The following is a 26,358-nucleotide window of genomic DNA, read 5'->3' as shown; positions in this document are numbered from 1 at the left end:
AACATCTGCGGCCAAAGTATTGGTGCAGCTATTCAAGTCAAACTGTGCTCTGTTATCGTAATGGTATAAACTCTTAAGCCAGTTCAATGACTAAGACAATGTGCACTTGACCAAGATTTTAGATTTAAACATGTGTTGATCACTGCAATATGGCTGTGAGTTCCTTCAACAGCACATACAAACAATGGAAAGGTGGTCTTCTGTTGCCTTCAAATCCAACATTCACCTTAGCCAGAGTCATCTCAAAGAAGCCCAAAAGACTCTTACCAGCAGACACCCTAATTCCAGTGCCCAAGGGCATGGGCTCAATCCAGCCACACCAAACTTCGAAGGGCAGGGGGAAAACATTACCTGGTGGATCGTTGGAAATATTTCCGAAAGATGACCATGTCGCTGTTTAGCAAAATTTATTTCCTCCTGAAGTGACTTCCGATTTGCCTTAGCTCTGGTTGCAAAACAATGTTATTATGCATTGCAAACAGCAGAGCTTCATTCTGGAAATGTAAAGTTTGTCTAAAGTGAGATATACAAACTATATAGTACACTATTACCAGGGATACAATTAGCCAGAGAAGTTGTCCCTCCATAATAAAATGCGACATTTTGGCCCAATCCCAATTCTACCCCTTCCCCTTACCCCTCGTTTTGTGTGTGCCCGTTTTTATTTTATCGATTTTATTCTGTCTCTAATTGATACATATATTCATCACAATGTAAAATATGTTTTTAGAATATTTATTAGAGATTCACACTGTATATACCATTTGTCCCATCAATAAAAGACATCGTATCTTACAAATCCTGTTAATATTATTTACGTGGCCAACGCTAATAAAATAACACAGTATTAAGTTAATCTTTAGCAAGGTAATAAGATCTACAGTGCGAGGCAGTGACTTTGAAACACATAAACAAGAACACAGTTTTTAAAAAATGAAAACAGATTTATTGAGCTAAATTATGATACATGAAACTAACTACGTAATGAGAAAGCATCAAACGCGCACACACAGATACACACAGAGGCAGTTCAGAGGATGCACAAATGAGTTGAACAACTGTCCCTAATTAATTATAGACTGGATCTTAGAATCAGACCTGAGAAACCACAAAAGCAGAGATTTGTTTTATCTGTAACTGCTTAAGATCAATCTGCACCAGATCAGCAAGAGACAATGTTTGTTTTTTACTTGCAAATTTGCTGAAGTCGAATTTCCCTCGCTGGGCTGGCCTTGGAGAAGCACATTGCTCCTGATTGGCTGGTGGCTTCAGTGACGTCCTTGGGATTCGCTCATGGGCGGCTGTCTTTCTGTGTTACTAAGGTGACGGACTGCTGAGAGTCTGTTTGCGGAAGTTCATGTGGTTTTGCTGTCCCAAAACTTAAAAGGTTTGTATGGAAAGTTTGTGGTGATCTAATCACATGGCAGAGTGGTGTCCGGGCAGGAGAGGGGGCAGAAAGCAACAGTGAGTTCAAGCAAGCTAATACAAAAGCAAAGTTTCTTTGTTGCAGGGTGTTTTTAAGTGACCTGATTTTGTCCATCCCCATGGCACTGTCTTCCAAAGAGCAGTTGCCATGAAGGGTGGGGCCACGCCCCATAGCATAGTAGTAAGAGTCAATCATTAACAAGGTTATTATAGTTAACGAAAACTAACAAAAAAACGAAAACTAAAATGTAAAATAATTGTCGTTAACTGAAATAAAAATAAAAACGATTTTTTTTTCAAAAACTAGAACTAACTGAAACTGTATTGTATACATACAAAACTAACTGAAACTAACTAAAATGATAGCAAAAACCTCATTCGTTTTCGTATTTGCAAATGTATTTAATACATAATCTTACTGTAAGTCTTTTAGAAGTAAATATAATCCATGCTGCAAGTGTTTGTGTTTGACCCTTTCACACTTCAGAGTCTCCTGCCGCCATTGGCCAGATCGAGCCGACTCTCCTCCAGTCATACTCCCTGTTGCTCCTGCGACAAAAACAACCAGTGGACATGACAGCAACACGGCAACAGCATTAAATAAAGACACTTAAAAATATTACTTTTACACGTTTGTGCCCAATGGGTTTTATTTCTGTATCGCGATCGCGAACGAATCTTTTTAACCGGATCTTCTAAGTGAAGCGGTTGAACTAGTTCACCAAATTGAACTGAATCATTTGTAGTGATTCGCGTCTCCATTAAGCACTTAATCACCAACTACTTACTTTATAACAAACCTAATACCCCCTCTGACTCTAAATAATCCAATATATACTCTCATTCAGTTATTAGAACAGCAACGTTGCATTGAGAATTGGTGAACTGTTAATACTGGGCATTTGTGATTCATTGAACCAAACAAAAACAGCTTTGTGACTGAACTGAACCACTGAACTGAACTGGAACAACTTCAGCGCGGGTAAACGGAGGGCTTAAATGAGAGGATCTGATGAAAAACCTAAGTTTATTTCATAACAGACAATCGTAATGGAATCTAAATAAGTGAATCATGATTCAGTTGGGTTGCAAAACTTTACTGTAAGACTTTTCTGATCATTTTAATAGACTGAAATTACTATTGCTGACTACATAATGTTGAGTCCTAACATATATCCGCGTTAAAAATCTGAACTTCCCATCACCAGGCCCGGATTAATAATTTAAAGGCCCCTGGGCACAATGTCTTGAAGGCCCCCTATAGCCGCACCCCATAGTTGAATTAAAAAATAAGATTAATATAATATTTGTTAAATAAAATTAATTTATAATGTATTGCCCACATTTTTTAAATAATTGGTATACACTACCTATATTTCTAGTCTACAGAGATGATCTTATTATCTTATTTTTAAAGCATTTAAAGCACACTTTGAAAAAAAATACTAATACAACTGGGGGAAATTAATGGATTTTAATATACTTGTTCAAGTTCACTGAAGCAGTACTAAAATTTATATTTAAGGGTATTTTTAATGTATAACTTCTACAAACTTATAATGCACATGATTTGGATAACACCTCTCCAATCCAGTTCTAGGAATCTGAGTCCTCCATAATACACACACTTATCAATGATTCCCACTTGTCTTTCTGGTGATGAAAAGTAGGCAAAATCTAAGTGCGGATCTAAGTGCCCATACTGCCCATAGTTTAATCTGGCCCTGTCCATCACTACTGTGGGTCTAACTTGAGGATGGGTAGATGGTTGTGGTAGATGATAGTGTTCATGTTTTCTGCGAATACATGTTTCAAAAAATCTGTGGCTGAGTTTTTATTATACAATATTTATCCTGTTGATTTTGAATCTTCCACCTAACAAATATCCTTATTTAGAAAAAAAAACTGAAACTAATACTGAAACTAATAAAAACTAAACTAAAACTAAGACATTTTTAAAATATAGAAACTAATAAAAACTAAGAAAAAAAACTAAAAACTAACTATATTTGAAAATAAAAAGTCAAAACTAAATAGAAACTAAAAGTAATGAAAAATCCAAAACTATTAAAACCCTTATCATTAACAGACTGCATGTTGATTTCACGTAGTAAAAACTCTTGGGGGTGGATGGGGGGGCAGCACCAGAGATATACACATATATATATGATCGGGAGTTTTCCTGGATGTTAGTATGCAATTATTATTTTTTTTTAATTATGAAAATTATAATTTTCCATCACTTTTCTATATTGATGGATCACTGATCGCATGGGCATTCCTGACAAAAAGCTTGTGTTTGTGTGTACAGAAATGTACTATTCACCCTCCCTGTTAAATTTGATCTAATCCATGTCCTGAAACACACCTCCTCACCTGCTTTCACTACTCATACTGACGGAAGGATCGATTTGTTTGTAAATGAATCTCCGTTATGAACAACTTGATCACTAGCCGACAATAATACAAGTTTCTGGCATCCCAGCATCTCGCTGTCATATTTCTTTTGCACTGTTTGCTGATTTTATTCAACAAAACTAGCATAAGCCGAGTATTTAGTGCGAATTATAGCTACTTTGCCTTATGATGAATGCAGTAAGTGACTGTATTATCATCAATAACGTTACCTGTTTAGCACAAATTTCACAACATACAAAAACGTAAAAACCTTAATCTTACCTATGAAATGTTCTGCCTTTGTGCTTTGTTTGCTTGTGAAAATTTTGTTTGTTTGCTCGTAGAGTGCGCTAAAATCCCGCATCTTCACGTAATAACACTTTCTTGTCTAGTGGGGTTGAATGACATTTGTCCTGGGAGCACTGTACTAATGTGGCAGCGCTTTTGACGCATGCTCAGGGTCCTTATGCGATATCTAGTGTATATATCTATGTCACAAATTAAGGAGCGGGGAAAGGAGGTGGGGAAAGGAGGCGGGGAAAGGAGGCGGGGTGGAGTGACAACACCGGGAATCCTTCACAAACTGAGGAGCAATCATAAACCGAAAGCGGCAAGAGCATCAAAGTAGCCAGAAGTCATTCATTTTTTAACGAGAACAGGCGGCGAGAAACAGTGGCGCGTCTTCATTGACTATGACGTGGTTCGGCGGCAAGCAATCAGAATGAAGTAGTCCACCGCTTGAGAGGAGTTCAGAGAACACAGACCTTTGAACTTTGGTTCCCACCACAGTTGTTCCCAAGAGTTTGATTATTGCGGTTCCTGGATTTTCAATTATTGAAAATCGCGACGACGTGTGGCCCCCTAATCACGCGGGGCAATGAATGAACCGCCAACTTATCCAGCATGTTTTAATACAGCAGATGCCCTTCCAGCCGCAACCCATCTCACACACTCATACACTACGGACAATTTAGCCTACCCAATTCACCTGTACTGCATGTCTTTGGACTGTGGGGGAAACCGGAGCACCCGGAGGAAACCCACGCGAAGGCAGGGAGAACATGCAAACTCCACACAGAAACGCCAACTGAGCCGAGGTTCGAACCAGCGACCTTCTTACTGTGAGGCGACAGCACTACCTACTGCGCCACTACCTCGCCCACTATTGTTAATTAAATTATACAAATGAGGAGTTTATTATTCGGCCAAATCTGAAGGATAATGAGAACGTTTGACTTGTAGAGCCATTTTCTGTATTATCAACACAAGGAAGACACAATTGTAATAAATGTGTATTAACAAAATAGTAATCAAGGGTAACTACAATTACTAAATGTACAATAAATTAAGTCCATAGGTGAGTGATGAGGGTAATAAAGTTAAGGTAAGGTAAACCTTCTTCTACAATAACAGAACTGAGGAAGGTTTTGTTATTAATGAATATCGGTTATAAACATCTTATTAATTAGAATATATTATACTGAAACACACTATGCCAAGGTCTAATTTAGAGGGTTGGAAAGTGGAATATTTACATTTCTGCCTCTGATGCAGTGTTTGGAAGAAGTTGGATCTTCCTGCAGATCTTGGAGCATGAAACTTGCAGACTTGGCTCCCTTGAGATTTAAAGGGTCACGAAACACCAAAACACATTTTTTGAGCTGTTGACAGTCGTATATGTGTTCCACACTGCTAAAAACACTATTAGGACACCTATATTTCACTAAAAAAGTATAAATTGGTTGTTTTTGCGTTATTTCAAGCAAATTCGTACTTCCGGTTTGAAACGAATTTTTGAAGCTGCGTCACGGCCATGACATAATAGCGTTGTATTTCAGCGTGCAGACTGGGCGTCTGTCCCAGAGTGTGTCTTATTACGTCTTACAGTGTGTTGCATTAATGCATGAGTAAGGCTTGGTTCAAACCAATCAGCGCGCTCTATTGTGCAACTTCATTAATATTTATTACTGTCAGAGTGTAGACGGCAGAGACGCCACGTTGTAAAAACAAGCGTGAAATGTTGCTTTTATAGTTTGCTGCAGTTAAGTTTTGTTTTCATTTTCTCTCTGTGAGAGCGCAGCTGGCGTCACGTGTGGATTAACAGTATATGCGACGCGCGACAACAATAACTTACGTGTCTAAGGAGGATTATTGTTTACCTGAGAGCTGTTCTCATCTGCAAACGCTGAGATCCGGATTCGCTTGTAGTCTCCTCTAAATAAAGACGCGGCTCTAGTTGCTGTGGATTGTCCTGTCTCTACAGATTTGGTAAGTGAGCGACCAGTGCTCTTTGTTTATTCAGTTCGTATTTTATTCGTATCAAACAAACTATTGCACAGAGTGTAAACAAGTTAGCACTAACAGTTACAACCAAACTATAACCTCGTGTTGGATTTTGTGACCGGAATAACACACGCGGCTTTCTGACACTACCTGCCGTGTGCATCTAAGTTTCCAGGAAATGTTGAGTTTTTTTTTCATTCGCCGTGCGGTATCAAACATTGCATGAAAAATACATGCTTAGAACAGTTCCTCGAATCAAATTTCACGTTTGTCAGGAGGGACATGAATGAATTCCCTGAATGAAAGAGCCAAACTGCAGTTAAAGTCCACCATTTAATAATTTGGCAAATAATTCGACTACAGATGTCCATGTAAACACAGTCATATTGTCCGCTGTGGTTGTGTGTTTTGACTCTGAAATTCAGCGTGCCCAAATAGACACTCCCACACCAAGCCTCTTTTCTTCCTCCAACACTCCCCCTAAACAGAGCTGGACACGCCCACTTTTCTGACTTTTTCCAAAGTAGAGGTGTGAAAACACCCTGCTGAAACGAGGGGGTTTCATGGCCCTTTAAGAAGACGAAATTTGTAGTTTCTGGAACACGCAGACTGGAGATTTCTGGAGGTGGTGGTTGGATGTCGGGGACACGCCGACGTCTTTATCCTTGAGCATAGAAATCTGTATCGTCTGGAACACGCAGAAATTGGAGATTTCTAGAGATGGTGGTTCGATGTCGAGGACACGTCGACGTCTTTTCCTTGAAGGTAGAGTTCCTGGAAATCTGGGACATGCAAGACTGAGTGGTCTTGAAGCTATGGTTTCAGACGCCTTGGAAAAAGCACTTTGAATCCAATTACCAAATCCTTGCTAAAACACACAGCAAAAGCTCTGATACCACTCTGTGTTACTACCACGCTTCTGCACCACTCTTGCTCTGAACTGAACCACACTTTTGAACAGAACCACCCTGAACCACACTTTGACCACACATTTTCTTTGTTTAAGTGAATGTCTTTAATACTTTCTTTGGAAGGTGGGATTGAAAGGATGTCACCTTTCAAATCCAGCATTGTGATTGGATGATCCTGTGAGTTGGTCACTGGGAGGCATCATCCATAATGTGGCCTGCATTTGCATAGTCTTCGTCCACTGGTTAACTATTATAATTTTTAAGAGTCCTAAATATTTTGCTATGCATAATTCACTTTCCAAACCACATCTATTTTACCCAAGGCATTATTTGCAATATATAGAGTCGGAACATCACTAAGTAATGTTGATCTTTACCCAAGGATTCATATATAAACCTTAATAAGCAAAGATTCATACAGTGGAGTATTTCCAGCAGTGCATATTAAATATTTACATGATCATTTGAATATACAGGTATATGAAGTGAAATATGCCAATTGTGTCTGGTGAAATGTAAGTTTTCTGCTCCATGTGTCTCTTTGTGTCTTGAGACGCAAGAAGCGGTTTTGCAAGTTCTGAGCTCTTAACACCTTTGTCTTTCAGATAAACAAAAGACAGATGGTCATCGTCTTAATTGCCACTTTCTGATGAGCTTAAGAAAAGGGTCAGAGTTTAGTGTAAACTCTTTTTGTTTATTTCATTTGTTTATATTGGAAATTATTTTCCACAAGTTAATTTCCTCAAGTTTCTGGCTTTACCGCTGATCACTATTTGTCACTAGCTTTCACTCAATACCTTACATTTCAGACACATACAGATCATTTAAATCTGCTATAAAGGTTAAAACAACACATTGATTAACCTGGTTGATTGGAATAAACAGCATATGAGGAAAACTATGGCATATTATTCAAAGATGCATCTGCCTTAATTCTAACATTTAGAGATTGTCTTTCATTTCTCTTTGTCTCTATGAAATTGTACATCTGGCATGATGTGCCCAAGGCGAGCACATGACCATGTAGGAGAGTCATTCACAAGAGTCTTGTTGGGCAATTAGTTGAGTTTTTGCACTGAAAATCCTATAAAGCCCTATTGTTAGGTAATTGAATCATTTACAAAGTTGGGTGAAGGGTACCAGAACAAAGTATTGTTCAGAATAGTCTAAATGAATTGCTGCTCTGTTATAGTGATGGTATTAGCCCTCAAGCCAGTTCAATGACCAGACAATAAGCGCTTGAACAAGATTCAAGTTGATCACTGCAATATGCCCGTGAGTTCCTTCACACTTGTAACAGCACAAGCAACAATCAAGCACAGCCACAGTCATGTCCAGAAACATGTTGACCAGTTGTGTAGCTCTCTTAAAACTGCTCTTTTTGTGGAACTCCTGAGCAGAAGAATTCCAGCAAAGTATACAGGGACAGGAGAAGGAATTAAAATTCAGCTGGCACTTTAATTTGAAGCCTTTAGATATTGGAGAGACATGTTGACTCTAAAGTGACAGTCTAATAAGCTCCCTCTCATGGAAGGCTTTATACTCCTAATTGCGGAGTGGGACCTATGAGATGCACTCGCCAATTTCATAGGCATCAATTGGCCCTTTTTTTTTAATACAAATCAGAGTGATTAGTCCTTCTAAGCCAGGCATGTTTAAACTTGGTTATGGAGGGCCGGTGTCCTGCAAAGTTTAGTTCCAAAACCAATCAGACACACCTGGGATAGCTAATCAAGCTTTTACTAGGCTTTCTAAAAACATCCTGCAGGTGTGTTGAAGCAAGTTGTAGCTAAAGTCTGCAGGACACTGGCCCTCCGGGACCGAGTTTGGACACCTCTTTTCTAAGCGAATCTCTTAATCGATCAACTAAACATAAAATTAAAGGCTGTTTCACAATTCCAAGAATGGAGAGAACAGACTTGCGTTCTTATGGAGACTGTTCTTGCCAGGTAAAGAGTTTTGCGCTCAAATCTGCATTGATGCATTTTCAATATTAGAAACACATCCGAGAACTTACACACGTCCACAGTTCGACAAATGAAATCACAGGGTTCCACATTTTATAAAATAAACTGACAGAGTCCCTAATAAAAGTTACATTTTTTCCAAATGCAATAAAGACATTAGTCTGGACAGATTAGCCAGGACAGATTTGCAGAGGCACATGATGATTTCCAATTCAGCAATATTTGCCTTCTAGCTAGCTATGAGGTGAAACTGTTTCATTATTATATAAAAGTGTCATTAGGAAGTAAACCGAAAATGACTATTATTGGGCAGGGTTTCAGAGGAAAATTAAGAGCCTTTGATAGTATGTTATTACGCCCCTAGTCAAGGGGAAACAAAAAGGGCATAATAAACGAAGAAAAAACAAATGTGTTGGGGTGGTGGATTTTCCAAACTAAACAATACTTAAATCAAAAGATTCCCTTCGGTCGACAACCAAAACTCACACACATATGAAGATATTTATTATAGAAAAATAGGGTTTATATAAATGAGCATTTCGTCAGGGTGACCACAGGCCAAAATAACAAACAAAAGAATCTATAAAATAAATCCACTAAATTACCTATTACTATTTAAAGAAAAATACAAGAATCTTACCTTACTCCCTAACATAAACAAAGTCAAAAGTAATCAAATAAATAGGCAGGTCACCCCTACACGCTCAAACTCTCAAAAATATTTAAACATATGATGGTCATCAATACAAAGCTGGTTGTTGTTGGTCGTCGGCCGAAGGGGTGAGGGAAACCCACGAGCTCCATTCAAAACACCGAACGCACAGAAATGAGCTCTTCGAACCCTGCCGGAGCTCCTTTTTATATGTGCTTTTGCGACCAGCAGCCAATCAGATCAGGGAATCACGCCGGTATGGGAGCCTATGAAACAACAGAAAAACAACAAGAAGGCGGGACAAAAGAAAAAGACAGGACAATCCACAATAATAAATAAATAAATAAACTCCAGTCGTAACATATGTCAAATAAAGAAGACCAAAATGAAATTAATTAGGGCAGGTGTAAAATGTGTTTTTGGGTTGAAGAGCAGAGGGTGGTGAGGAGATCGAGCAAGTGAGGGCAGAGGGGCAATGGCTCTAGCCACCGGGCCACCCACCTGTGCACGGCCCTGCTCCCAAGTATCCTTAAGTGCAGAGAGAAGGCACATGTAAAGAACGAAGCAGGGCCTAAATGGAGGCAATGCAATTCTGAGAATTTGAGAGCAAAAATCTTCAATAAGAGTAATATTCTGTGGTTGGTGGGGGAATGGAGAAAACAATTTTTTAGCAAAATTCCATATATGAAAATAACAGAATAAATAAGATTTGGAAATTGTTAACCTTTCCAACAACTCAATGTGACAAATTAAGTGGTTGTGAAACTGATCGAGCCACAACACTAAACCCTTCTTTCTTAACTGTGTGAAAGTTGGGTCCAGAATAGAGGGCAAGAAAAGTTGGCTGTTGCAGATAGGAGCAAATGTTGACAATGTTTGTAGTTTAAAATAATGATGAAACTTTTTCCAGATTTTAAGTTAACTGTGCACAATCAGATTAGATGTTTATTTAGAGGGTTGTCGTAAACAGGGGTCAGAAACTAGTGCTGGTAATGAAGAAGAGATGCACGAATTGTCTTCCATCATAAACAATACCCATTGATATCTTGGCTGCTCCACCATATAGATGTGTTTTCTGGATGTTAGTTGCCTATTAACACAGGGAAAAAAATGGGAGTGCAAAATTAAGGGAGTTAATTTTAACTGGGTCTGTAGTGAGATTACTAGAGGAGTCATAGACCTGTGAGAATAAATGGGAAGCAGCCTCTGTGACGATTAAACAAGGAAACAAGACGTGGAACCCAATTGCAAGTAAAAGAATGTTTAATGCTGGCAAAAGACAATAAACAAAAAATGGTGAGTGGCTGGGAGAATATAAACTGGAGGTGGTCCCATTCGGCAGCGCCGATCAATAGTTCATAACACTCATCAACAGAGCGGATAAACCAATAATCATGGAAGCAGGAAATGTCTCTGATATATTCCTCACGGGGAAAACGGGTCATCAGAACAGCAACAAGGAACAGAAATCAAACCACTCACCACCAGCGATCTCAACGAGAGGTGCCTGACAAAACACAAAAGACCGTGAGCAAAACAACGAACTGACAAGGTGAGACAGGAACGCTGAACATTTATAGACACGTAAATGCGCTACACCTGTAGCGCGCTGATTATCAGCCGAGCGGAGCTACGCCACAGTTCCGGTAACAATGATCATGTGACCGCTCAGCTGATGACATGAAAACAAACAGCCACGCGACTCCCACACAAACACAGAGAGAGCAACACATATACTAGAAACACAAACCATAATAATGAACTGTCACACAACGCAGACACTTCAAATAAGGAGCAGATGGATCCACAACCGTGACAGCCTGGTGCCTAAGTTGAGAAGCTAAAATGCGACCAGTCCTCTCTCTCCGTGCTTGTAATAGGTTGTTTTTTGTGGATTTTAATAAGAATTCTGCCTTGTTGGTTGTCAATAAATTGAAATTTATTTTTAGTTTTAGGTGTTCTGTTTAAAGGACAGGATTAGGTAAACTACCCAGATAGCAAAATACACTCGGGCCAGTTCCGGCTAGATTGTCGCCTGCCGGAGACTTACCCCTCGGCCCAACTTCGGCTGCCGGACTCGGGCCGGATGACTGTGGACTCACTGCCCGATTCCGGCCCGAATCAAGCGGGCCAGATGCGGCGACCGTAAGCGAGCCGACGCTGCGCATCCGCGCCGGAATTGGCGCGAGGGTAATGTGCGCTGCGGCCCGGAGCTGGCGCGACTCCGTATTTATACACCTTATAAAACCTTTTGGTATTACATTGGTACTTGATATATGGTATTACAACCATTTGAATTTATATAACAGCAAACACAGGCTATAATGTAAACACAAAGTGAAAGCACTGCGTTTAACCTTTGAATAAAGGGCAAACTGCATACATATTCTGTAACGAAAATAATCAGACAAATGACAAAATAAATAAATGTTAAACGTTTATTGATTGCAAGAAAGAAATAGTACTAAAATTTTATAAATAATTTGTTGTGCACAAGAATATCAATATAAAAACAACAATAAAACAACACAATAAAGACACACAGAAAGATTTAAACAAAAAATATAAAAATTACACACAAACACAGATGTTTTTAAAACAACCCTGTTTTCCCAATAGACTTGAATTAAAAATTTGTAAAAAAACAGCTAAATTTTATATAAACCTAAATATAGAAACCAATTTAAGATATAGCAAGAAACATCTTAAAAATACCAATGACAATCCGTAAAATATCCAAGTCAAACTTGTGAAAAGTACTGCAGAATTCTGAAGAAACATCTTGAAACATTTTTTAATAAAACATTAAAATAATAATAAACAAACAAAAAAAAAAATAAAAAATAAAAAATATATATTATATATAATTGCAGAAGTATAAAGTCAAACTTATTTTGAAATAAACTTGAACAAAATCAATTGCACAAACAGCAAGACATGAGTGAGATGATTATACATTTCATATATATACACGTCTTGTGCAATTTTATATTTATAATTTTATTTGTATTACGTTTATTAAAAATGTATCAAGATGTTTCTTCAGAATTTGGCGCACACACATACATACATACATACCATACATATATACACACACACACACACACACATATACACACATATATATATATATATATATATATATATATATATATATATATATATAAATGCAAATGAAAGAAACAAATTGTTCAAGTATCAGGGAACATCCTAATACACTTAAAATGTTGTTTAAAAAATAAAACAAAATAGTGATGTAGACATTTGACACATTAGCTTTCTCTTCTTTCTTCCTCCATCCCTGTCAGGGGCAAGTTGTAGCTACCTTGTAATGCATTTTTCCACTTCTTTATCAGTGGTGTGGTATGGACATTTGTCCTCACTTTATCTGCGATTAAAAGATAAACAGATAATTAGTAGTGAACAAGTACTAATGTAAAAAAAGAAAAAATTAGGAAAAAAGTAGGCTACCTACGAAGCAAAAAAACAATAAAAAAAACAATAAAAAAAAAACAAATAAACTTAAAACACTTTGAAATTAGCAAGAGCTTGAACTTACCAGTTTCTTCATTTGTTCGGGCTGCTCCTTTAGTTGATTTTCAAGCTTTTCCAAATCAAATTGGCCAAAGGAAGGTCAAATGTGTTTACATCTGGAATTTCATCACGTCTGTTTTGGTTTTGTGAGAATCAGGCCCAGCTGCTGCTTTATGACGTTGCATGATTTTAAAACTTCAGTCAGTCGTGCTAAAAAAGAAAAATAACAGATTAGTATAAAATCAACCTGTAGCTTATTCTCATACAACTTCTGTAAATACAACAGTGGGTTAGTCACTGCTGATATTCTCTAGTTGATCTTTACTTTCTAGCTGCATTAAACCTTAACAAATTTAGTGATGTCTTCAATTCTTACAAAAACATCACGAGATGCAATAAGTTCTGTCATGATCTCAAACTGCACTAGAACAAAGACTGTAAATGTTCATAGGTGTACTGCAGGAGTGTCCAAACTTTTTGGGCCGAGGGCCAGATGCAAAAAAACAAACGTTATCGCGAGCCAAATTTTACATACAATACACAGACACGTGTATATATATATATATATATATATATATATATATATATATATATATATATATATATATATATATATATAAATACAGTTGAAGTCAGAATTGTTAGCCCCCCTAAATTATTAGCCACCGTTTATTTTTTCCCCAATTTCTGTTTAACGGAGAGTTAAACATTTTTTTCCACACATTTCTAAACATATTAGTTTTAGTAACTCATTTCTAATAACTAATTTATTTTATCTTTGCCATGATGACAGTAAATAATATTTGACTGGATATTTTTAAGACATTTCTATACAGCTTAAAGTGACATTTAAAGGCTTAACTAGGTTAATCAAGTTAACTAGTCAAGTTAAGGTAATTAGGCAAGTTATTTTATAACAATGGTTTGTTCTGAAGACTTAAGGGGCTAATAATTTTGACCTTAAAAAATTTAAACCGCTTTTTATTCTAGCCGAAATAAAACATAAGTCTTTCTCCAAAAGAAAAAATATTATCAGACATACTGTAAAAATGTTCTTGCTCTGTTAAACATCATTTGGGAAATATTTAAAAAAGAAGAAATAAATCAATGAGGGGCTAATAATTCAGACTTCAACTGTGTGTAGATAGATAGACAGACAGACAGACAGACAGACAGACAGATAGATAGATAGATAGATCATAACAAGAACTGCTGCTTAATTGAATGCATGTAATAGCGAAACCCGGTGGTTATTTATTGAATTACGTTCATTTTTGTATAGCGGGCCAGATTCTATTGATATTTATAAAAAGCCTCGCGGGCCGCAGATGCCGTAGTTTGGACACGCCTGGTGTACTGGAATGTACAGTATCTGTGCATCTTGATGGTGGTCTTAAGATTTCTGCCATAGTCATTGATGGTGATGGTACTTGTGGTGCTGCATTGATTTCTGAAATCTTCATACCTGCCTTTTATCCAGCCTCTTTGTTCCAAGTAATTTTTCTTCATCACGGTATAGATGTGTCTATACTGTCCCTTAATCAGATACATTTACAAAACAAAACATCACTTTAGTATAGTGCCAGGGCAAAACTCACAGGTTGTAATAGATCAATGACAATGTTGACAGTATGTGTTTAAAATAATTGCAAACAAACCTGTTCTGTCTTTAGATGTATGACAGGCGATCATCATCCTCCTCTGTCCTCTGTCGAGCTTCCTCATATGCATCTATAATAAAACATCACATTGTTGTTAACCTCCCGTAAAGAAAAGTTCAAATCCTGAAATACTATCAAAGTTAATTAATGCATATAATACCTATAGTGTAAATAATCAGTACACAGAAGGTTGCACAAGATTTATTCGGAGATTCATGCAGAGTGACAGCCTTATAAATCTGAGACATAGATTTGTAAGATGGTCAAGCACATGCATTATTCTGTACCCATGAAGATTAACCTACCATTGTGAAAAATGTTTGATGATAGCCAATAACAATAAACCATTTCAGCTGTTTGTGAAGCAATTAGTAATGTAATGTCTGAAAAGCTCAATCTATGTTGAAAATGTATCAGTTTACAGCTTATAATAGACTTTTAACACACAACTATAACATGCCTATTCACGTTCAAAAGAGTGTGCCATTGACTTCTATGGTCGTGGTGTGCTGCAAAATGATCTCACTAACCTTTGTTAAACAAGAACAATAAGACTTAACCAACAAATATTGTTACCCATTCATTTAAATCAGAATTTATCACTGTCAACAACATAAAAAAAACATCAAAATCTGCTTTAAGACGTTCAGTTTTACATTAACTGAACATTACAGCTTGAACAAAAGATATAATTGATTCACATAGGCTAAAACATATGAATTAAAGTGCACACTAATATATTTCTCTTGGATAATTTAAAGAGAATAGTAAACAGTCGAGTTTCGATCATTTTTCGTGACTAACTGCATAAACAAGATAAACAATATTTTATTAATCCAAAACGATTAGTTTTTATTTACACATAATCACAGAATTAATACTTTTGGATAAGTATACGCCTGTACAATGATTTTTTTTCAACATCCACGGTACTTTATAATGTTAAATAAGGAAAAAACACGTTTTGCCATGTTAATTAATGGATTCGTCTACAGAAACTTTCTTTAACGCAAAGTAAGCATACACACAAATTCGTTTCATGTTTCTTTAAAATAATTAAAATAGTTTTCAGTTACTACACACGTTACAATCTAACATTGTGTAAAAGGAACTTTCAGACGTGTTTGTAACTGTTAGCGTTAGCATACATTAGCTCCAGTCGTGTTTCTTAAAGCAAGTTACATTTCGTATCAAACTGTTTTAAAGTACTAAACGCTGTTACAACCAAACACCGTGGAAATGTTTTAAGCTCTAAATTCGCTAATTATACAGAACACAAGCAGTAAAAAGCTTACCTTTCTGACCGGACTCCACGTGAGATTTTTTAAAAACCAAACCTTTTCTTCTTGTGATCTTCGTGCCATGGTGGTTGACAACCAGCTTTTTGGAGCATTACCGCCACCGTCTGGATTGGAGTTTGGATCAGGAATTTAGTAACGCATGTGTTTATTAGGAAACCAACTTCTGCTTAAAAAAAACAGTCAGCACAGGAGCGTGCTATCTCAAAAATAAGCAAATTTTACATAGTTTTTCTCTAGATGACATGTATAATCTATTTATAAATAATATTGTTTTGTTTGCGTCTAAACATTGCGACCATCCACACTAAATATTCTTTTTTTTTTTTTTTTTTTTTTTTTGCTATCGTACCATGAATATTTTCTCAAATTATCATTAAACGTGGAGCTAACAGATTACTAGATAAAATAAGAACTTAATCAGTTGCCATCAGCCGAGTCCTTGCCAGAAGCGGCCAGGACTCTACAGACAGACTCGGGCCGGATATGGTTGACCGGAATCGGGCCAGTGCTTTACAGCCGCATCACAACCGCATGTGCGCGAGCGAGCTGCGGCCCGCACTCGGCCCGGATAACACTCGCCGATGCCGAGTCGGAGCCGGAGGCGCCGGAGGGCAGCCGAGCTCGGGCCGATTACTGCCTGCTATCTGGGTAGTGTTTTATCTGTCTATCTCTGAAATTTTGTTTTGAGTTGTTCTAATTTCCTGGATTTGGACCAGTGCGAATTAAAAGAAATGATGCTCCCATGTATATATGCTTTAAATGTTTCCCATCCTGAATCTGATTTGTTAGTTTTTTGTTTTTTTTATATCTTTAGAAATCTGGTTACAAAATTCCTTGGTAGCCAACAGCTCAGTGTTAGGTTTCCAAGTTGCAGCACTTGGCTACAAAAATTTTGAGGAAAACAAATGTCTAAAACATGTGGAGCATGGTCTGAAATTACTAATCTGATTTGTTGGTTTCTAAAAGAAATTAATATCCTTAGAAATGTGGTCACAAGTATCCATGCATCCTTACTAATCCATTAGGGAGGAAAACACCATAGACATTGATGTAGGTACTGATGTACAGTAGGTGCTCCACTTTGGATAAAGTGGTGAGTGTCTACATTTGGGAGGTGACAGTAAAGTGAGTTGACAAAAACTGGGTTGTCAAAAATAGGAGCATAAACACTGGCTAAAATGACAGGTGTTTAGTTCATAGTGCCTGAGACAATAACATACCACACACTGGGAGCAGAGAATAGATTGTCTGGAACAAATTTTATCCATTTGTGTATTAAAATAGTGCTACCTCTAGACTTACTATTTAAATTTGAGTGGAATATCTGACCGACCCATAGTTTGCGTAATCTAGTATGGTCACATATTCTAAGGTGGGTTTCCTAAAGAAAGCCAATATATATGGATAAGCTGTTTAAGTGTGAAAACATATTTGATCTTTTAATTTGACTGCCCAGGCCTCTTACATTCCAAGTCACGAATTTCACAGTATGATAAGGCAGATCCCCTTCATTAGCTTTAGAACTACTCATTTGCAATTTGTTGTTGCAAAAGGCACAAAATGTAAAAATACAGAAAGATGGACTCGAGATGAATGAGATGAAAGGGTGTATGAATACAGATATCCCAAGTCTCCCGGAAGTTGCGGGAGTATCCCTCAAATGCATAGTAACTCCCGGATGCCCGCAAATGCATGATAATCTCCCGGAAATCGCGCATCTCCCGCCCGGTCCTTAAATACGTTGCACACCCCTCTCTCCACTGCATCCCTCCTCGCTCTTCAGGTACGTCGCGCGCAAATCACTCCCACAGCACACGCCCCCCTTTTCAGATACGTCGCTCACTTAACACCTTTCCCCCCTTTTCAGGCACCCACTATTCCGCTACCTCCCGCAAATCAACTCTGTATCCCCCGAGAAATGACTTTTCCCAACTTGGGAGGTCTGTGAATATAAAAAACAAAAAACAAAATAAATAATAAGAAATAAAATCCAAAAGGAGGGAGGGGGTGGAAGAAGGAAAAAAAAGAGTTGAGAAAGTAAAGCTGAAGCTCTTCATTGTTATTATATAGAGAATCCAGAACTTATAACCACACTATCGATTAGCCATGTAAGATTGTCAACTCACGAAACTAATATGTACACCTCATTTAGAAGAACTAATTGCTGATAAATAATACCTAGGACAAGTACACTAGGTAAAATATGGTGAAATAAATAAAAAATAACTGGATTTAGTCAATTGTGATAGTCATGTCACCAAAAGTTAGGAACCGGTGACAAAGCATTTTTGAACATGAACCAAATATTTTCAGCAACATGTATTAAGTTATGTAACTTGGGGGAGCATAAACAAATACATCCAGAATAAAACAAAAACTTGCTGAAGCAGAGTTTATAGAAAGAGAGCTTTATGTTTGTGTTTTACCAGTTATTAACTGCTGCTCACACAAACAAGATACCTCACCAACATTGGATGTGTACTGAGCCAACACTGCACATACTAGAATTAGGCAGAACATTTCTGTTGGTAAAATCACTCCGCTTCTTCTAACAAACCGAAGATGCGCTCCACAACGTTGCAGCTCACACGAAGGCGAGCTGGATACAGCGTTCCGAATCGCAACACTTGCTTATAGAATAAGCTCTTGACCTTGTGGAAAGCCTCACAATTTTTTGTCACTTCAGTGCTGAAATCCTCGTATATCTTAATATTTTGGCCTTTGTAGGAAATATCTTTTTAGGATTTAGGCCAACTCATTACAGCTTCCTTAATGATGTAACAATGAAATCTGATAATCAGTGGTCACAGGGGTTCATCTGAATGAGGTTTCGGGTGGAGGCTCTGGTGTGCGTGATCCAGCTCTGGTGGTTCTGATAGATTGACTCCAAGAAGTTTAAAGAACAGGTTGATCATATGCTGCCTTGTGTTCTTTCCTTCGATGCCTACTAGTAACCTACAACTCATATATTTTTGCGCTTTGAGCGAGAAACTTGGTCCTTGACGTTGGCCTTGGGAGCAATTTTTTCCTTATCCGTGTAAATCAGCTTCAATTAAAGAACATTTACTTCATTTTTGAGCTGAGTTATTCGGTCGCTGTGATCTGAAAGACTTATTTCTATCGCGCCGATCGTTGCTGCTTGTGATGCTAATGTCACGCCGAAGAATTCGATCGAAGAACAGATTGGTTCCTGAGAGTTATTTAAAGTGTAATGAATTTCCCAGTTATGTCTTTTCTAAATTTTTTCAGCTACTTGACAACATACTCACCTGTGTGCTGCAATGATCCGGGTTCATTATCTGTCATTTTGCTGCCTTCCTGACAGGAATAAGCATGTTAAACTTGAATCTTCTGTTTGCCACCAGTTCTCGTGGATTTGCTCATTTTAAGTGGATTGTTCGAAGACGTGTACTCTGAATAAAAAACATGTAATTACATGTAAACTGAAGAAATTACATGTAATAACATGAAGCTTAGACAACGAGCGTCTTCACCGCATTACCAAACCGGAAGTCCGGAAATTAACTTTGATGGTTGATAAAGTTATACAAGATCACATTGATCCAAGATATCTGAAGAATACATATTGAGAAACAGATCAACTGAGGGGGAACTAGACATTTTAAGCTTTCAAATTATATGTAGTTTGTAATAATTGCTTTATGTTTAGACTACAACATTATGGTTTAAAATGTAAGTGTAAATGGTCCCACATAATGCAAGGTGACAGTAAATGTGTTTTATTTTATTACTCTTCCTACATAACAAAAAGAAACAAAAAATGCTATAATATCTATTCAGAGGTCTTAGATCTTTCTAAAAATGTATAGTTTATCCTAATTTGATAAGGATTTAATAGCAAAAAACTTAAGCGTCCCAGTGGTGGGACAGAGTTTTCATAAATTATTTATACTGTGAGGTTATTTTAAGGTGATTCCATTAAGTGGTTATTAAAAGAAAACAGTTAGTAAAAATACTTTACTGATTTTTTTGGAGAACTGTTTTATGTCTATGTGCTCTTTCCTACTTCATAAAAAAAGTCACAACTACAAGCATAAAAAGCCAATTGTTTAATTTTAGGATTGATTGTGAATGACTTAAGAAACTGTTTATTTGTTGAGCTTACCAATAATATGCAGCTTTGTATTCTGTTCAGGCTTGCACATGATTATATAACATTTTGGTAAAAATATGCAAAATAATAAACCAAAACTTGAAGCTAAAATGGCAAATATCTCTACTGCTACAGTCAGTTTTCCAGGAGAACTTAAATAAGAAGGGATAAATGTGATCCATACAGCACAGAATATGATCATACTGAATGTGATGAATTTTGCTTCATTGAATTTATCAGGCAGTGTGCGAGCCAGAAAAGCCAAAATGAAACACAGGATAGCCAGAAGACCTATATAACCTAGTGCAGCAGAAAAACCTATAGTAGAACCCAGACTGCACTCAAGAATAATTTTTTCTTTGAAATATTTCGTATTTTTGTAGGGCAATGGAGGAGATACTGCTAGCCAAAGCACACAGATAAGAACTTGTACAATTGTAATCACAAGAACACTGAGTCGTTGTTGTATAGGACCAAACCATTTCATAACATCACTACCTGGTAGAGTAGCCTTAAAGGCCATTAACACCACTATGGTTTTCCCCAGAACACAGGAGATACAGAGGACAAAAGTGATCCCAAATGCTGTGTGGCGCAACATACAGGACCATTCAGTGGGGCGACCAATGAAAGTAAGAGAACAGAGAAAACATAGCATCAATGAAAAGAGTAGCAGGAAGCTCAGCTCTGAGTTGTTGGCTTTTACTATTGGAGTGTCCTTCTTGCTATAAAACAGAATAGCAACTAGTGTGGTTAATCCTGCGCCTAACAGTGAGAAAAAGACTAGAACTATACCCATTAGTTCTTTGAATGACAGGAACTCTACAGCCTTTAACACACATTTATTTTTCTCAGCATTAGACCAGTATTCCCCTGGACACTGCTTGCAGTTATTTGAATCTGGAAAGAGAGATCACAGTTAAATCAAAATGATTATTTTATTGGAAAGAAAATAGCTATCAGTCATTCAAATTTCAAGTTTTCCTTTGAACTGTAAGATAAACTGAATATCACCTGTTTCATTACTGATTTCTCCTTCTGCACATGGAATACAATCATAACAGCAGACAGGTCTTCCTTTCTGAACAGCCTTTCTAGTGCCTGGAGGACAGTTTTCACTGCACACAGACCTCGGCTTCTAGACAATAAAAATAATTATATAGGACACGAGGACTTTATGATTGTTTATGAGCGTCAAAAGTGGCTGATCTGTTCGGCGAAATTCTGACTTTGTGTCATGGCATATCAAACGACTAAACAGATATAACTAAAGAACTCTCCACTGTGCTGAGTGAAAGCGCTTAACTAACAGCGCATCATCGATGAAGTAAGCGTGCCCAGGCCCTAATGTAAAGTGAGTGCGGGCAGTCGGGGGAGATGAGAGGGGGACAAGCATGCTTTGGCTTGGTTCAAGGCAACTCTGTACATAGTGTGAGTAGTTAGTTTCAATTCAATTGACCTATACTGCATGTCTTTGGACTGTGGGGTAAACCAGAGGAAACCCATGCCAACACAAGGAGAACATACAAACTCAACACAAATATGCCATTTGGCTCAGCCAAGACTCTAACAGTGACCTTCTTGTTGTGAGGCGTCAGTGCTAACCCCTGAGTCACTGTGCAATATATATTAATTCATTCTTTTTCTTGTCGGCTTAGTCGCTTTCTTTATCCGGGATCGCCACCACGGAATGAATCGGTAACTTATCCAGCACGTTTTTACGCAGCGGATGCCCTTCCAGCCGCAACCCATCTCTGGGAAACATACACACACACACTTATACATTAGGGACAATTTAGCCTACCCAATTCACCTGTACTGCAGGTCTTTTGACTGTGGGGGAAACCGGAGCACCCGGAGGAAACCCATGTGAATGCGGGGAGAAAATGCAAGCTCCTCACAGAAATGCCAACTGAGCCGAGGTTCAAACCAGCGACATTCTTGATGTGAGGAAACAGCACTACCTACTGTGCCACTATATACGCCATATATATATATACGCACAGTTTAAGTCAGAATTATTTGCTCCCCTTTTAATTTTTAAAAAATATATATATTTCCCAAATTAAGTTTAAGAGAGCAAGGAATTGTTTACAGTATGTCTGAAAATATTTTTTCTTCTGGAGAAAGTCTTATTTATTTTATTTCGGATAGAATAAAAGCAGTTTTACATTTTTTAAAGCCATTTTAGGGTCAATACTATTAGCACCTTTAAGCTATTTTTTTTTCAGATTGTCTACAGAACAAACCACCATAATACAATGACTTGCCTAATTACCCTAACCTGCCTAGTTCACCTAAATAGCCTAGTTAAGCCTTTAAATGTAACTTTAAGCTGTATAAAAAGTGTCTTAAAAATATCAAGTAAAATATTTTGTGCTGTCATCATGGCAAAGATAAATAAATCAATTATTAGAAATGAGTTTTAAAATTATTATGTTTTGAAATTTGTTTAAAAATAAACAGAGGGTAATAATTCATGGGGGGCTAATAATTCAACTATATCAGTAATGACTCTGCTGTTGCTTTTGTGTTTGATATCATGGCCAGTTTGCACATATATGCATCAATAAACAGTTAGTGTTTTGAAAATATTTTTTTTTTATAAATATGTTAATCTTCATTTAAACAGCTAAAGGTTGAACTATGATACTGAAACACTTGGTTAGACCAAAGTAGTTCATTAGTATGGGCTAGGGTCTCTTTTTGTGTGAATGCTTTCCGTTTTTGCTTGATGCTCTGCAGCTACTCGTCAAATATTTTTTAAATTATTAATTAAATTTAAATATGCCTGCCTAAGAGTAGTATGATTATGTTATGGCCATGTACCTTTAGCTGTCCTCCAGCCCAGATTATGTTTTCAGTGTTGATCACAAAGCGCTGATTAGGGGGCAGTGAAGCATCATAGTACCCCACTGGTTTGAATTGTATCGATCCATTATAGTCTGGCTGCCAGTTTACAACTTCATATTGAGCTACAACTGCACCAGTGCTGTCAAACCACACACAGTCCCCCATCTTAATGGTGAAATTTACCTTTCGCAGAGCCTCAACCACCTAGTGAAAAGAAAAAGACAGAAATTAAAAATTACCCTCTTGCGCTCTAACTTCCTAACATTCATTCATTGTTTTTGTTTATTACCTGCTGAGGTTGTATTTTCATGTCTGTTTCACATGCTCCATTTTCTCTACACTTTAATATGTTGTGTAGTGAATGAGCGACAGCATAAACAGCTTTGTAGACATTGCTAGCATATCTTTGTTCAGGTACATCTTTATTGTCATTTTTCAGTACAAGAAGATCTCGATATATGTTGCAAATTAATTTATATTGAGAATTTTCTTTCTGTGAAGTCTGTGAGCATGGAAAAGCTGTTTCCCAGAATGCTTTGGTGACATAATCTTCAAAACCTTCAATATTGAGTTTTTTTACTGCAAACCCCAGTGACCCTCCCAGCACATGAAAACTATTTGGTTTGATCATACTGTTTGCTGTTATCCATGCCTCCACACCAATTACTTGTAGACCTGTTACATTCTGAATAATTAAATATTCAAGTAGATTTTTCATCTCAAATTCAGTAAGAAATGCAACAATCACTTTTGAAGTGCCTTTTTTTATTGTATCTACCACCTTTTTCAGTTTCTCTGGCTCTGTTCTCTGGAATTTCACAGAGTACTCCACGCAAACCCCCTCTTTCTCTGCTGTACTTAGAAATATAGCCATTCCATGGTTTCCATAGTCATTGTCACTGTTCACAGCTCCCACCCAAGACCAGCCAAAATATTTGATTATGTAAGCAAGTGCTCTGCTCTGGTGGTAATCACTAGCAATAGTTCTAAAAAAATAGGGGTATTCTTTTCTATTACTGAGACACTCGCATGATGCAGAGGGACTTATCTGAAAAAAAGACAAAAGAAAATGTAAAATGATTGGTCAGTGCATTATTTATGTCAACAAACTGTATTATAGCTTCTTACCACTGGAATTTTAAAAGGTCCTGTAGTTCTTGACAAAATCACTGTATTGGAAGACTCTGTTTCACCTATGATAGCATGTACTGGAGACTGTCCATTGCAGCTACCTCTTGATGCAAATTCTTGAACATTCATCAATGCCATGTTTGCACCCATCAAAGACAATCCTGAACCACAGGTGTCATAAATTTGGTAACCAAGTGAAACATTTGGGAGCAAACTTTCATTTCTGTTAATCTCCTCAATGGCAAATGCCATAATTTGAGCCATTCGAAAGTCTCTTATACTCACACTAAAAAAAAAAATTAGAGGGTTAAACAAATAATTTTTTCTGCATGATCTGTACTGATTCTAAAATATTTTCCACAGTAACAAACCTTGAGCATGATAAAAGCTGAGGTTTTTGCGTAAACTTAAACAAGGGTAATGTCTCTATGCTGTGGACTGGAAAAACTGCTCCAATAGAAATGTCCCCCTCCTTGGATAGCAGCGGATACTTAGGGTCTCCCATCATGATGCAAATAGGCTTTTCTGCCTTTGCATAAAGTTGAAAGAAAATTAGAAGTGTGCAAAAAAAGACTGACATCTGAAAGACTTTAGTTAAACTGTGGCCAAATGCAACTGGTATTATATCACGTTTGTTCTTATATACATGATCAATATGGATCAATGATTGTGAATCTAAACAATGACTTCATTGGAAAGGGGTGGGACACTGGTCAAGTCAAGCAGAAAAAGAATATAGTGAAGCTATTGTGATGTGATTTATTTCATAAAATGATCAAAATATATCAAATTGAAAATGTTAATAATTATTGCAGTAAAGTCATACTTTGCTACTGGTTTCTGTCATGATTTTCATAAATTTTTATTGGAGAATTTAGATGATTCATTCATTCATTTTCTTTTCGGCTTCGTCCCTTTGTAATAAACCGCCAACTTATTCCAACCTGCGCCCTGGAACGTAAATGGAACGTAAATGGAAAAAAAAAAAAAAACGAATTTAGAGGTCTTTAGAATTGCGTACAAAGACAGTATGTCCAGCTATAGGAGGGCTCTAAAATCTGCCAGGAACGAGCACCTGCGCAAACTGATAGAAAATAATCATAACAATCCTAGATTTTTATTTAACACCATCTCTAAATTAGCAAATAATCGGTCATCCTTAAAACAAATTGTTCCACCGCAAATTAGTAGTGATGACTTGAATGAACTTTTTCAGTGATAAAATAGAAGATTTTAGACAGAAAATAGGAGATGCCAAACTTTCTGCACCGGCTTATACTCCAAATCCTGTAAATATTTTATTGAATCATAATAATAACCTACACTGCTTCAAAATCATAGAACAGGAAGAGCTAGATAAAATTCTAAATAGCTCTAAACCAGCTACGTGTATGCTGGACTCAATTCCAACAAAATTACTGAAAGAGCTGCTACCTGCTATAGGAGAACCTCTTCTTAACATTATCAACTCTTCTTTATCTATAGGCCATGTTCCAAACTCTTACAAGCTAGCTGTTATTAAGCCTATTATTAAGAAACCGCAACTGGACCCCAACAACTTAGCTAACTATAGGCCTATTTCAAATCTTCCATTTATGTTTAAATACTAGAAAAAGTTGTTTCTACTCAATTATGCTCTTTTCTGCAGACGAACAATATTTTTGAAGTATTTCATTCAGGTTTCAGGGCTCATCAGAGTACAGAAACCGCATTAGTGAAAATAACCAATGATTTACTTTTAGCTGCTGACCAAGGGTGCATCTCGCTATTAGTTTTACTCGATCTTAGTGCGGCATTTGACACCATTGACCACAATATCCTCATAAATAGGTGTCCAGGGACAGGCTCTACAATGGTTTAAGTCATACTTAACTGACCATTACCAGTTTGTGAATAATAATGGCCAGCCTTCACAAGTCAGCCCATTTACAGTTTACATGCCACCACTGGCATTATTAGAAGACATTATTAGAAGACATGGGATCAGCTTTCACTGCTATGAAGATGATATTCAATTATGTATTTCAACTAAACCTGACGAGACGTCTGAACTGCCTAAACTAACTGAGTGTATCAAAGACATTAAAGACTGGATGACCAACAATTTTCTTCTCTTAAACTCAGACAAA

General features: G+C 37.2%; 1 protein-coding gene and 2 long non-coding RNA genes across 6 annotated transcripts; all 3 read right to left on the bottom strand.

Annotated features, from left to right (window-relative positions):
• Positions 1-923: 923 nt before the first annotated feature.
• LOC141378715 (uncharacterized) lies at positions 924-4,215 on the bottom strand. Its single transcript, XR_012393951.1, has 3 exons — positions 4,105-4,215; positions 1,191-1,974; positions 924-1,098 (listed from the first exon to the last, which is right to left on the bottom strand). It is a non-coding gene; the product is annotated as an uncharacterized lncRNA (long non-coding RNA).
• A 9,026-nt stretch (positions 4,216-13,241) lies between these two features.
• On the bottom strand, positions 13,242-16,180 carry LOC137488304 (uncharacterized). Of its 2 annotated transcripts, none has more exons than XR_011010239.2 (4): positions 16,126-16,180; positions 14,828-14,900; positions 14,635-14,705; positions 13,242-13,379 (listed from the first exon to the last, which is right to left on the bottom strand). It is a non-coding gene; the product is annotated as an uncharacterized lncRNA (long non-coding RNA). The 2 variants fall into 2 exon arrangements; XR_012393942.1 differs by having other exon boundaries at positions 13,263-13,379; positions 14,639-14,705.
• Positions 16,181-16,477: 297 nt separating this feature from the next.
• olfcg12 (olfactory receptor C family, g12) lies at positions 16,478-25,424 on the bottom strand. Of its 3 annotated transcripts, XM_073929786.1 has the most exons (7): positions 24,601-25,424; positions 24,227-24,515; positions 23,880-24,146; positions 23,388-23,783; positions 23,075-23,302; positions 21,260-21,383; positions 16,478-21,145 (listed from the first exon to the last, which is right to left on the bottom strand). In XM_073929786.1, the coding sequence occupies exons 1-7, from the start codon at positions 24,807-24,809 to the stop codon at positions 20,241-20,243; spliced, it is 2,418 nt and encodes an 805-aa protein (XP_073785887.1). In that variant the 5' UTR covers positions 24,810-25,424; the 3' UTR covers positions 16,478-20,240. The 3 variants fall into 3 exon arrangements, with proteins under 3 accessions (XP_073785887.1, XP_001345668.3, XP_073785886.1); XM_001345632.6 differs by having other exon boundaries at positions 23,388-24,146; XM_073929785.1 differs by having other exon boundaries at positions 21,260-21,380; positions 23,388-24,146.
• Between the last annotated feature and the right edge of the window lie 934 nt (positions 25,425-26,358).

Source organism: Danio rerio, chromosome 18 (assembly GCF_049306965.1).
Source record: "Danio rerio strain Tuebingen ecotype United States chromosome 18, GRCz12tu, whole genome shotgun sequence".
In the NCBI taxonomy this organism is placed as follows: domain Eukaryota; kingdom Metazoa; phylum Chordata; class Actinopteri; order Cypriniformes; family Danionidae; genus Danio; species Danio rerio.
This window is presented reverse-complemented; position numbering and strand designations above follow the sequence as displayed.

Excerpts from the sequence above, each read along its gene's own strand:
- olfcg12 (XM_001345632.6), bottom strand. The coding sequence starts at position 24,809 with ATGTCAGTCTTTTTTTGCACACTTCTAATTTTCTTTCAACTTTATGCA. Across the intron at positions 24,147-24,226 it reads GACCTTTTAAAATTCCAGTG|ATAAGTCCCTCTGCATCATG; the intron begins GTAAGAAGCTAT and ends TCTTTTTTTCAG. Across the intron at positions 21,146-21,259 it reads AGAAATCAGTAATGAAACAG|ATTCAAATAACTGCAAGCAG; the intron begins GTGATATTCAGT and ends CTCTCTTTCCAG.